Below are 12,883 nucleotides of genomic sequence, written 5' to 3' on the forward strand. Positions count from 1 at the left end.
CGTCATGTCTTCCTTTTTTTTGCCCCGCATCTCATGATAGATCCTCGATGACGGGAGGGAGGGAACACACCTCAGTGCGGTGGTGTAACAGAGCTCAGTGCCCCAGCCCTTCGGGTGCATGGGAAGAAGCCAAGCAGCCCCTCCTCCATCCCCTGCCAATGCAGCGCTGCACTTCCTCTGGTGCTGGCAGGGTCCACGTGCCCACGACGTAGGGAAGCCAGTGCGCTGCATCGCGACGGATGTCGGCGGTGTGTCAGGTCCTGGATGGCGTTGCGTCGGAGCGGCCTGCGGCAGTGCCGACGCGTCTGCGCGGCTCCAGCGCATCCGTCACCCGGCCCTCACCACCGCCTGCTGGTGTGGGGAGCCTGAGCGCCACCCCCTCCCTCTCCGAGGAGGGATGCCGCAGGTGGCGGCCGGCATGATGGGAGCGGCTGTGAGGCGGCCTGCGAGGCAGCGGGGGGGGGCGGGAGGAGGTCGGTGGAGCTTGAGGCAGGGGGGCCGTGCTCTCGGATGGCTGAGTCGGCGCGTTGCCGCAAAGCGTGTGTGCCGCGCTGCGTCGCAGGACTCGGTGAGGCCTGTGGCCGGCCGGCGGTGACGCGGAGTGGAGTTTGGCTCGTGTATGGCAGAGAATGGGCACGTTGGCGCACAGCAATGTGAATACATATATATATGTCCCATGCGCATAGTAGTGGCGGCAGCTGTAGAAGAAAGCGAAGCAAAGAAAAAGGAAGCGAGGCGCACAGAGGGATCTCTCGAATGTGCGGTAGTTCTCTGGGACGTTTAGTTTATATATGTATATGTGTGTGTGTATGTGCCGACGTTGGGGATTTTGTGTAGTGTTTGTGCCGATGACATGGTGTGATTTCTCTTGGGCCTTTTCATCAGCGATGCGTAGCAGTGAAGGTACGCCTTGTTTGCTATAACGGAGGGAAGGAGGCGAAAGAGGTGCTGGAGGCACCGCTGATCATAGTTCAGCCTGCCACTCCTGTTTCCTTTTTATCAGCCTCCTTGTTGTGTAACGGGGGAAAGAGAGGCAGAGGGAGGGCTGGGAATGCACCACTGGCACCGTGAAGCCGATGCTCTCCGAGAGCACAGGAGTGATGTACCTCGCACTGTATCGCACGGCTTCACAAAAGAGGGATCTGCACCCGCGACGGCGGCGGGTCGTCTCATTCATGTGTAACTAAGCGTTTCTTTTCCGTTTAGGCGGCAGCCCTACTTCGAATCTGTCCCGACGCATCGCTGGACCTACTTCCTTGACGCAGATGTCGCTCATCTTCGGCGCTTTTTTTTCTTCGTCATGATCGTCACCCTCACGCCACTCTCCCCCTCTCCTTCCCCCCCCCACACACACACACTTGATGCACATGCACACATGAGAAGTTTTGTACACTCGAGCGCATGCAAAGACCCCCTCTCATCGACCGACGAAAAAAAAAAACAGCGATGGCCAAGTTAGAGCAGCGCAGCCTTCAAAAGCCACGAGGGGAGCCAAAGCACAAGCTGGACTCTCTCAAGGCTAAGACCGGCGCCAAGCAGAGGTGGGACAAGAAGATGAAGGAGAAGGAGCGCATTCAGCGCGTGCGCAACTTGTCTCAGCAGCTCAAGGATGAGATCAACACGGAGCAGAAACGAGCCGCAGAGGCTCGCAAGGCAAATCAGCAGCGAAAGATCGAAAACGAAAAGAAGAGCATGGTTGTTCAGAACATCAAGAACGAAAAGGCAATTCGAAAGCTGAGCCCGAAGCACCGCCGTGCCGCGCGCATCTTCATGCTGCATGAGCTCAACTAGAGACAGTAGTGGCCGCTGCTTGTTTACGCTCACCTTGTTCTGTTTTACCTCTTCTTTTCGCCCCTGCCGATGCTGCGAGTTTATCGGCATTTTTTGTGCGTGTGTACACCATCCCTGTTCAGCTTAGATATGACGAGTAAGCTGATAATGTCAGGCGCTACATACAAGGGCAATCGTGTGCCGTCTTCTTAGTTTCACTGGTCGTACGCGACTCTCTTGTGTGTGGAAGGTTGGCCTTCCTTGGTGCTGCGCCGAGCACTGACAACAAATCAAAGCAGTGCTGTTGTATTTACCTATGGTATTACGAGAGCCTACATGGCAGAAGTCACCCAAGCGAGCAGCCACTTCAGTTACACAATGCCAGAACTGTGGTCGACTTCCTAGAGTGTCCGTCTCTAGACACCTGCTCCCCCTCCCCGTTCGCTCCTCTCCGCACGCTCCCATAGTCTCCGCACACTCTCCCTCTCCTTCCATCTCCATACACCGTACTTCGGCCTCCTCCTCTGCGCCCTTGCTGCCGTTGCTTCTCCTCCGCCTCACGCGCAGGAAAGGTTGTTTTCTTTCGCTGCGTTCGCCCCCCCCCCTCCCTGTCTCGCTCACTGCATTCGACTCACATGCTGTAGTTGCACCATCGCTCGCTGGCTGAAGCTTTGGTGTACCTGCGATAAGTGAAGTGGTGGGAACGGTGCAGCAACGCAGAACGCAGATGTAATGCTGCTTTTCTTTTCCGCCTTTGTCGCTTTCTATCAGTCTGTAATCTGTCGGACGAGCAACCACCGGTCATACGAGGTGTGTGGACTGTTTTCTTATTATTTCTTTGAGGCTCCTGTGCGACCACCGGTACCCTCGTCATCGCTGCCTGCTCCCCCTTTCTTCCCCCTGCTCGCATCTGCCTTGGAATCAGTCGCTGCTCTGTTTTCCTCTCTCTGCCCTCGTCTCATCCCTTATCATCGAAAAGGGCCGCCAGGAAAGACACGGCAGATAAAGGGCACGCGTAGCGTCACACGACTCGTGTGAAAGGTGTCTGTGTGTACACTATTTTTTTTTCGTTCATCACTTCTTTCCCTCCCTTTCGTCTGCTCCCCAGACGCCTCACCTTTCTCCCTCACTGCATCGTTCGGGTCGTCCTTCGAAGGGGATCTCGCTTGCTCTCTGTGTAATCTGCAGCAGAGCCGCGTGTCTCCCTTGGGCATCGTGCGTGTGTGTGTGTCCCTATCGGTGTCCGTTTTCCACCCCAGCATTGCTTCCTCCCTTCGTGTCTCTTCTCCCTTTGGGGGATTTCTTCTTCACTCTGTGCTGTTGCTGTTGCACTTCATTTTTCACAGATAGAGTAGCTCTTGGTAGCAGTAGCTGCCCGCATAGATCCCCCCCCCTTTACGTCACCCTCTCCTTCCTTTTAGTCTCTCACCCCCTCCTGTTGGTTCGCCTCCCCTCCTCAACCTCACAAGCGGCACGGAAACCGTTGCCGTCCTCCTCCTCTTGTGTTTCCGCAACATTGCTTGCTTTTCATTTTTGTTGTTGCTGTCGTTGAGCAGTTGGGGCCAACCGCGCTTCGGGGACGCGACACGCATACGCGCACGCACCCTCGGCCAGAAGCACACCGACGCATCGTATGGATACACGGTGCTGCACCCCGCCGTCGATTGGCGGCGGTGATGATCTCTTTTTAGCCTCCTGCCGGCATCAGCTGTTCGTGAACGAGGAAGACGATCACGAGGCGGAGAACACGGCGCTGGAGGCGAGTGTGACCTTGCGACCGTCCGACAGCTTTCCGCGTCTCTCCCAATCGCACGCATCTGAGGAGACTCGGCCGAGCGACCCACTCGACACCAACGTGGAGCTTCCCTCGCCCATTCGCCTGCCACGCTCTCCGCGACGCGCCTTTCAGCCTATCCCGATCAACCTCCCCGGCGACAACTGCTTCGGCCGAACCGCCTTTCAGGGCTGGCCAGTGGAAGCGACTGCCAGCGACGGCATCACAAGCACACCCTGGCGGCCCCCGACCACGTCGGGGCAGCCCAGCGCCGCCCCCGCAGCAGCACCAGCAGCCCATGCGAGCATGGCACATCTGCAGACACCGGAAGTGCAGCGCACAAACTACGCCGTGGCCACTCCCAACATGATGGGGCACCTCCTCTACACGCCGCAGATATCGCCGGTGTGCCAGGCCTGGCGAACCAGCCTGGATACCGAGCTTGACAGCGTGAACACACGCTGGGCAGCCGACCAGCTGCCGTCCCTTACAACGCTCATCGACAACGCCCTCTACGTTGGCGGCTTTCCAGATTCGCAGACGGTGCCGCAGCTGTACGCGCTGGGCATCCGCCACATTGTCAACTGCTGCGCGCAGGACATTCGCACAGCCCCAGAAGTGGCTGAGAGCTTTCACCTGCACTACTTCGAGTCATATGACTCGGAGGAGTACTTGATTCTCCACCGCGACTACGACGCGTTCGCTGGACTGATGTCCACCATTCTAGAAAATGGAGAGAAGGCCTTCGTGCACTGTATCGCCGGTGTGAATCGCAGTGTCGTGCTGTGCGCGGCGTTCCTCATGGACCGTCTCTCGCTGAATCCGGTGGAAGCGGTTCGTGTGTTCCGTGCCAATGGTCGCATGCGCATCTTGGACAACAAAGGCTTCCGCCATCAGCTCATTGACCACTACCTGCAAAGCATAGAGCCACAGAACGCAAGGGTAGGGCTGCTGTAAAAGGAAGAGACGGCCAAGTGTGAATGCTTCTTCTTTTAGCTTCTACTGTCGGTGACTTTTGCTTTCTTTCGCCCTCCCCTCCCCGTTGGCGGCAGTAGTTTCTCCTGCCTATCACCCTCTCAAGGCGCGTTGCGAACCGTTTGTGTTGATTCGCTGATACTCAAGCGCATCTGCTGCTGTTTCACCGTGCTGAAAGGCGGCACCACTCTCCTCCTCACCTTCACTCGCGCGCAGCGACGGACGCTTGTTACATTGCCACGCACACGGGAGAAAGTCCACTCCGTAATGCGCGCACCGAGACGCCGTGCTGCGCTTATCGTGTCTGCTGCCTCCTCTCTCTCATGTGTATGTGTGTGTGTGTGTGTGTGTGTGTGTGTGTGTGTCGATGCTGATTGCTGCCGGATCGTTTCGTTTTGGTTTCGTTTCTCTGGTGCTGTTCTTCTGTGTTGTTCCCTGCCCCCCCCCCGTGGTCGACGTGTCTTGTACTTGCTGCCGACGGAGCTGTTCTTTTCGATGTAGTTGGTAGATGGACACACAGATGCGTGTGTGTGGTTGTGTGCCCCCTAGTCGCCTCTTTGGGCCCTTTCTTGGTTGTTTGGACACACACACATACACACATAGACACTTACACGGGCAAGAGAGAAAACAACGCAAAGGGAAGGGGGTCTGAAGGAAAGACGCGTTGTCACCGGCTCTCCACTCACATGCTCGGTGGGTAGGAGAGGCATGTGCGGTCGCAGAAGCGCTGTGTTGCTACGGCTGCTGAATGTGCAACCCGTCTGCGTTGCTTCGCGCCCCCCCCCTGTATTGTACACTGGTGTGCGGGAGATGCTTGCTAGAGAAAAGCAGAGGTGTGGGTGTATGCTCTCAGCGCTGTTGTTGGAGTCTTGCGTCTTCATTGTCGAAAACTCAGATGAAGCACACAGCCATGCAGTCAGAGAGGACAGCGTGTGCGCCTGTGGTTCCTGGTCAGATCCTTTTTGTTTGCAGTTTTTTTTTTTTCGTTTTCGTTCTCCCGGCATTTTCCCCACTCACCAGCCGCGCGTCTACTCCACGGGCAGCAAATGCGCGTATGCACGCGTATATCTAGACCTCCATGGAGCCTGACCCGAAGTCTGGCGTTGTGGTTGCTGTCGTTTTACGGCTCATTTTCCTCTTGTACATTTCTGTGTCTTCGTTCTTGCCATCTACTTTGTTTCCACTACTCTCTCGTTCTCGCAGCCCCGATCAGAAGAAGGCGGAATCACCCGGGTTGACCAACGCCCCACTCACGCATCCATGTCCTCGTCATGGGCCGGCACAAGTCACTTGCGGATTTTGTTAGTGTTCGTAAGGGCTGATGCACACGCTCGATCATGGATCGCCTTTATGGAAAGGAAGTGGGAATTCGGGCAGCGCAAGGCGGTGGCGTCGCCTCTCTTACCCCGTCCTCTCCCTTGCAGTGGACAATAACGGTGTTCACTTGCCGGGCTATTTTGATACGCACTCGCAACAACAGCAGAGAAAAAAAATGGTATACCCAAGTGAACGGCAGAAGGCATGTCTAAGAGTATCTGTCCTCTCTCCGTCTCCGAACCTCTGCGAACCCTCTCCTAACTCTCCCCCCTCAACCTCCTGTTGCTCTCTTTCACCTGTTCCTTCAGCGCCGTCACCGGTCAGCTGGAATCAGGACAAGGAAGGCGCTTACGGTGCACCTGTTCACCACATAAAATACTTCTTGCGCTTTCTCCCTCCCCTCCCCCTGTTCTCTCCGTCGCAGCGATGCACGCAAACGTATCGCCTGGCCGCTCCTTCCGTGTTGACCCGTTCACCTTCCTCGTGCCAGGCGGCCCCGGCCATCATGGTAGCAATGGATCCTCGCCGGCTGAACCGATGACCCTGCGCCGGATAGCGCACGAGGTGGTCGGCATTCCTATAGAAGAACTGCGCGCCGTAAATGAGGACCCGCTGGCGAGCATGCCCGCCGATGCGGTTCTCGAGCCCGGCACGAAGGTGAGGTTGCCTGTGGTCTTGGACTATCAGGGCAGTCCCTACGGAATGACGCTGCACCTGGGTAGTGCCGAGGCGCAGCTGCAGGACTGTGAGGCGCTCCTCGACTCTCTCGTGAGCTCGTGGGAGGGCGAATATGGCTCTCACAGTTTGGAGTGCCTTCCTCCACGTAAGGTGTGCTCGCAGACGGAGGCGGTGTTGGCCAAGGTGCACGAGGAGGCGATTCGGCAACTGCCCAAGGTCGACGCGGGTCTTCAGCGGTTGGGGAGCAGAGAGTCAAAGCTGCCGCTTCTGGTGGAAGTCGGGGCGATCAAGGCAGCCGAGCGCGCCATTGAGGAGTCGTTCCAGCGAGCCGTCGCGGGGCTCGAGAGTTTCAAGAAGGAAAATGAAGCTTGTGGAAGAGTCGCCCCGGCATCGTTGAGCTCTAACGACCTCACCCCGGCTTCCCTTCACACGAAGCGCGACGAGGGCGAAGACTACTGCGTCCTGCACACGCATCGGTGGGAGTTCGCGGTTCATGGAGTGCGCTCGAAGGAACCGCGCGAGGTTTGGGCGGTGCTCTCCTGCCAGCCGCTCGTGGCGCTGCTGGACGCGATCGACTGCCCGGCAACACGAGACCCGCTCACCACCTCCCGAAATGCCTTCTTCTTCATCCACGGCGTCTTCTACATCGACGACCGGCATCGAGCACAAGCGGACTTTGTCGACCTCAGCGAGGTTATCCGGGGGAACGATCCTTTGCAGGACGCGTCGAGCTTTCACGCTCCCGAGCACCAGGGCTTTTCTCGGTGCCCCGTGAAGAGCGCAGCAGAGACCGCGTTCAAGGACCTCAACATCAAGATGGGTGAGTCGTGCCTGCTGCGGCACTGCGGCGGATGCGACCACTACTTCTTCCTGTCGCATGCCCGAAGCCTAAGCGGCTACCCGCGCAAGGAGCGACATGAGTTCCCGCACCGTGTGGCCAAAGTACGAGACCAGGCAAGGCGGTGTCTGCTCTGTCGATTGTTTCCGGCCACGATCGCGCTCTACGAGGACCCACTTTCCCCTGAGAGTCCGGCCTTTTACTGCGCGGTGTGCTTTGATCTTCTACACAGCGGCGACACCCCCGAGGAGGCGGCGCAGTACCAGCGGCGCGAAGCGAAGGACTTTGGTGAGGTTTACTTCAAGGCGACGTAGCCTTCCACCCAGCGCACACGCGCCCCCTTACTTTGGCACCGTTTAGCGTCTTTCTCGTCCACAGCGACGGCTGCGTGTCGGCAACGAGTGTCTTGAATCGTTCCAAACTTACACAAAATGCACAAAAGAGAAAAAACGGGATGGCTCGACCCTCCTCCTCCCTCAGCTTCACTGTGAGCGGCGAGGTTGGGGTCGGCACACGTGGTGCTACTCATAGAGCAAATAGGGCTGGGGGGGGGGGGTAAGCTGCCTGTAGGTGCACATACTCTGCTGTGCGGTGTATCTCACTCCCTCTCCCTTCCTGAGTGTGAGTGGTGTCTTAGACAACAGACTCGCTGGGCGCGTGCACATACATATATAATGCTGCCACAAACTTCTTTGTTTTTACTCCCTCGCCCCTCTCCGCATCCTCTCGCTCTCTCTACGGCTGTCTTTTTGTGTTTTCGCCTTGGATCTCCTCCCTTCCACTGTCTCCTCTGCATTTGTGGGGGGAAACCACAGTTCCATCGCGTTTTTTTACTCTGCACACAAACGTACGCACACACGCGCCGCTCTCCCTTCGCCCCCTCCACCCACTTACCCCCCCCTACTCCCTCCCTCCCAAGTCTCCTACCTACCTAGAGGGGCTTTCGAAAGTGTCACTCTACACCCACACGTGTTTCCTTGGCAATCTCACGTGCGCAAAATCGTCCACCCTAACACTCTCTCGCTCGGACGAGAGAGATTTGGTTACGGCAGGGTGCTCATTACTTGGGTTTCTCTGAAAGGTGAAGGCATGTGATGTTTGGGGTTTGAGCTGCGCCGCCGTTTGTTGCCCCCGTGTGCATGTCTACTTTCATGTGTGCCTGTGTCTTTTTCGTGAAGCGTTCATCAGCAGTTGTACCGTATCATGTTCTCTGTTTCCGAGCACCGGCTGCCATGCGACGCCCTGTACTCGCGCATTAGCGCCAGTCGTTCCAAACCCCTTGTGGGTTTCGGCGGCCGCGACGCCTCTATCCACGTCTACCCATTCATGGGATATACGCGGACTGCCTGGCTGCAGGGTCTATCGGAGCCTATCACAGCCCTCGGCTTTGACCCGGACCAGACGTCCGTGGTGGGCGGAAGCGACGCCGGCAAGCTGCAAATGTGGGACATCGGCTCTGAGGAGGTGGTGCGTGTCTTCACGCGCGGCCACGCCTCCACCGTGACCGACATCGATGTCTTCCGCAGCGGGCAGTTCTTTGCGACCGTTTCAACGGATAGGATACTGCGCATCTGGGATGTGCGAAAGTCGTCTGGCCGGCAGTCCTACAAGGATGCCACCGCTCCATTATGTGCCGTGCAATTCTCGCCGAACGGCCGGTGGGTGGCCACCGGGTGTGCGCGCGGTATTGTGCGACTCTACGACCTCGTCGCTGGTAAGATTGTCCACAAGTTCGAACTGCACACCGGCGCCATCACGAGTCTCCACTTCCACCCGGACTTGTACTATTTAGTGGTGGGCAGCGGTGACGGTACGGTGTCGGTGTGGGATCTAGACTCCTTCGAGACGCGGTTCCACAGCAGCAGCCAGCACACACCCATCGATGCCGTCCACTTCAGCGGCACGCGCCTCCTCGCTACATCGGATCACAACCTGCGTATCTTCGATACGTCGAACCTTAGTGACCGCACGGCAGTGTCGCTGGAGGCGCCGTGGATTATGATGGGTGACGTAGCCTACGCAAGCGCCACGGACGAAGCCTGGTTCGTGGAAACGGCCGGAGCGACGGCAATGAAGTGCAAGTTGTCCTTGCGCGACATCCGCCGTCCCGGCGAAGAGGCGCCTCGCGCGGCAGCGGCGCCACCCGCATCTGCTCTAGTGCCTGCCTCGCCCTCCCAGCGAGTCCCGGTGGCGACGCTGAACAGCAACAGTTCGATCTTCGCGGATGCGCGAAAGAAACCTGCAAATGGGTCTCGGCTCAGCCCAATGGACTCACCGGCGAAAACAACGGAAAATGACATGGCGGAAAAGGAGTTGCGCGCGGAGACGTCGGCACCGACGGCTTCGACCCTGCCACGGCCAGCATTCAGTAGCGGTGGACCATCTTTCCCACCGAGATCCGCCCCGCCGTCGAGTGCAGGCGATTCAGAGCTACAGATGGTACAGCAGCTGCGTCACGAGCACGGCACTGCCTCTACCACGCTGCAGAGGCGGCTCAACACTCTGCGCACCGTGCGCACGCTCTGGATGCAGAACCAGCCTGAGGCAATGGCGCATGTGAGGCGGCTCTACGACGAGGGGCAGGAGTTTGGCCCGCTCTTCGATCTTCTAACCGTGCTGCAGCAGCCTCGCATGAAGGAGAAGTTGCTCACAGAGTCCATCGCTACTTTTTTGGACCTCGTCGAGATCGCTCTCAAGACGGACTACGAGCCGCTGATCTTGTTAGGACTGCGCACGCTTCGCAGCATTTCCACGAAGTTCCGCGCAAGGATGGAGGAGGCACAGCGGCGGGCGCGCGCGTCGCAGAGCACAGGCTACAACGATCCGCTCGGCATGAGTCAGCATCAGCGCATAACACAGAAGTTGCATAATTGCTGCCCGGTCGTCTTTGCGCTAGCGGAGCGCTGCGATGGCGTCGGAGAGGAGGCTAGGGCAGTCCTGCCAGACATGCCGCCGCCGCCGCGCACGCAATAGACGTGTCCGACTGGTTGTCCTGGGCAGGGGGTACCTTCTAGCGGAAGAGCACGTAGCAGTACCGATACCGCCACCAGCAGGCAGTCGCTGTGCCGCTGCCGCTCGTCTGCTTCTTCTTTTTTTTTTGCCTCCTCCATTGGTGTACATTTGTGAGACGTTTTTTTTTCTGACTTCACGTGCGCTTGGTTGCTTCCTTTTGGATGGAGTTGGATGACTGCTGCTCAGCGATGTATCTCCCTGCACTTTGATTTATCGTGTCGCTCTAGGTGATGGTGTGTACAGCGGTGCAATTCCCTAGTTCCGACCCTCGGTCCCATGCTATTGTTCCTCTCCCTTGTTTCTCCACCACAGAAGCGCTGTATTATGTCCTCCTCGTATTTATTTCTGTGGGTGTGGGTGGGTGGGTGCAGTCGTCCGTGCTCAGTGCACCTCTCTTCACGTCTCATTCCTTTCTTTAGATCTCTTTGCTGATTTGCGCACACGGGTAGGTGGGTGTGTCCGCTCGTCTTTTGTTTTGGCGCCGTGCTGATGCCTTTCTCTTTCACTTCGCCGGTGTGTCGTTCCCCCCCCCCCTCCTCCTCCTTCGACCACGTCCTGTTCTTGTTCTCTCCTTTTTCACATATATATATATATATGTATTGGTTAGAGCACACACACACACCACACGTGCGCGCCCCCCTCATCCCCACCTCTCACCCCGACCTCACTCCTGCCTCTTTGTCTGGGAGCTGCCATGATGGCCCCATCCCCCACTTCTCTTTTGTTCGCCGTAGCGGAGATTTGGATGTCGGCTTGCCAAGTACCGGAACGCAACGGAACTCCAAAGCAAGACGACGAAAAAACAAAAGAGACATGTGGTGATCCAAATCGAGCGACGCGCGCCGAGAGGAAAAGAGAACCGTCGCCTTGTGACTCTCCCGCGGTGTGGGAAGCGTACACTCGACCCTCGTGCCCCCTTTTTTATCAGCTTTACCTCTTCGTGGACAGCCCCGCCCGTGCCACCTGTCGCGGAAGGGACGAGTGAAGGGTGAAGCACACACAAATGCAGCGGTTGGCACCGTCACTTCCACGGTGCGTTCGGGTATAGATTCGGCTTGCTACTCCCTTTTCTGATCCTCTCTTTGTTTGCTCTCGTTTATGGGTATGTGTACCGAGGACCCCTCTCACTCACCTTACTCTCATACTGTCCTTGCCGCCCTGCAACACGCGCTGCCAGCCACCGGCATGCAATAGCACTAAAGTAGCTCATGTAATGTCCTCGTCGCAGTCTGAAGAGGTGAGCGCAGCGGTCAGGCCTCTCAGCACTGCAGTGCAGGAGGCGCTGCAGGCGCCCCAAGATGCCCAACGGCAGCCGCAACTGCAAAGCCCGGCTGCACCAGCGCCCTAGTGTAGCCCCTCCCAATCCTGGACGCTTGATCTCGTGACTGAGCGCCTGCAGGCGTTCGAGAGCTTCATCATTCGACACACACGGGAGGAATCCTCTGGAGCGTTCGCGGGGGCCTCAGGCCAACTCGGCGCGCGTGAAACGAGCGCCGCGCGGTACATTCTGGCACCTGCCGGAACCGGCACCCTGGCCTTTTGTGGTCTGCTGAGTGCACAAAGGCTGGAAGTTCACCTCGACGCGCAAGGAACGGGCGGGGCGGCGGTGGAGCAGCGCCTCGTGCACCTGGAGGCAAAGCTGAATGCCTTGAGAAATGCAGTGGCGCAGGCGCCAGCTGAAGTCCCCCATCGAAAACATTTTTTTCCGCCGTGCATGCAAAACTTGAGGCGAGAATGTCATCTGTATGGGAGGTGGGCTCCTCCAGGAACGCATTCGAAGACGCAGATATGTCGCTCATCCATAACGTGACGCGCGCGCTCGCCGCCATGAACGAGCGAGTCAAACAGCAGCACGCGGAGTTGGCGCGATGGCACCAGCAAAACTACGAGCAGATGCGCACGATGGTTATGCAGGTCAACTGGCGTGAGGAGGACAACCGTCAACTGCGCGATGCGCTGGCGAGCATTCGACAGCAGCTCGGACGTGTTGGCGTGCGTGGCAACGTTCCTATTCTGTGGTCACGCAGCGTAGAGTAAGGGACGACCGTTTGTGCAGTTGGAAAGAAAGCGCTGGCGGCACATCTTTTTTCGTTTGTGTCCGCCCGACAACCACTCCTGCAATCACTCTCTCTCACCCTTTGATGACGGGAGGGAGGGAACACACCTCAGTGCGGTGGTGTAACAGAGCTCAGTGCCCCAGCCCTTCGGGTGCATGGGAAGAAGCCAAGCAGCCCCTCCTCCATCCCCTGCCAATGCAGCGCTGCACTTCCTCTGGTGCTGGCAGGGTCCACGTGCCCACGACGTAGGGAAGCCAGTGCGCTGCATCGCGACGGATGTCGGCGGTGTGTCAGGTCCTGGATGGCGTTGCGTCGGAGCGGCCTGCGGCAGTGCCGACGCGTCTGCGCGGCTCCAGCGCATCCGTCACCCGGCCCTCACCACCGCCTGCTGGTGTGGGGAGCCTGAGCGCCACCCCCTCCCTCTCCGAGGAGGGATGCCGCAGGGGGCGGCCGGCATGATGG

At 58.2% G+C, this 12,883-nt stretch overlaps 5 protein-coding genes across 5 annotated transcripts; all 5 read left to right on the top strand.

Annotated features, from left to right (window-relative positions):
- Positions 1-1,446: 1,446 nt before the first annotated feature.
- Positions 1,447-1,791, top strand: LDBPK_354710 (hypothetical protein, conserved; the record flags this gene model as incomplete). Its single annotated transcript, XM_003865000.1, has 1 exon — positions 1,447-1,791. One exon carries the CDS (start codon positions 1,447-1,449, stop codon positions 1,789-1,791), a length of 345 nt encoding a protein of 114 aa, XP_003865048.1.
- A 1,612-nt stretch (positions 1,792-3,403) lies between these two features.
- On the top strand, positions 3,404-4,501 carry LDBPK_354720 (protein phosphatase, putative; the record flags this gene model as incomplete). Its single annotated transcript, XM_003865001.1, has 1 exon — positions 3,404-4,501. One exon carries the CDS (start codon positions 3,404-3,406, stop codon positions 4,499-4,501), a length of 1,098 nt encoding a protein of 365 aa, XP_003865049.1.
- A 1,872-nt stretch (positions 4,502-6,373) lies between these two features.
- LDBPK_354730 (small nuclear RNA gene activation protein (SNAP) 50, putative) lies at positions 6,374-7,666 on the top strand (the record flags this gene model as incomplete). The annotated part of the gene is made up of 1 exon (XM_003865002.1): positions 6,374-7,666. The coding sequence occupies one exon, from the start codon at positions 6,374-6,376 to the stop codon at positions 7,664-7,666; it is 1,293 nt and encodes a 430-aa protein (XP_003865050.1).
- Positions 7,667-8,555: 889 nt separating this feature from the next.
- Positions 8,556-10,325, top strand: LDBPK_354740 (katanin, putative; the record flags this gene model as incomplete). The annotated part of the gene is made up of 1 exon (XM_003865003.1): positions 8,556-10,325. The coding sequence occupies one exon, from the start codon at positions 8,556-8,558 to the stop codon at positions 10,323-10,325; it is 1,770 nt and encodes a 589-aa protein (XP_003865051.1).
- Positions 10,326-12,098: 1,773 nt separating this feature from the next.
- LDBPK_354750 (hypothetical protein, unknown function) lies at positions 12,099-12,401 on the top strand (the record flags this gene model as incomplete). Its single annotated transcript, XM_003865004.1, has 1 exon — positions 12,099-12,401. One exon carries the CDS (start codon positions 12,099-12,101, stop codon positions 12,399-12,401), a length of 303 nt encoding a protein of 100 aa, XP_003865052.1.
- Positions 12,402-12,883: the final 482 nt, after the last annotated feature.

The sequence above is a fragment of the Leishmania donovani genome, chromosome 35 (assembly GCF_000227135.1).
Source record: "Leishmania donovani BPK282A1 complete genome, chromosome 35".
NCBI classification, from domain to species: Eukaryota; Euglenozoa; class Kinetoplastea; order Trypanosomatida; family Trypanosomatidae; genus Leishmania; species Leishmania donovani.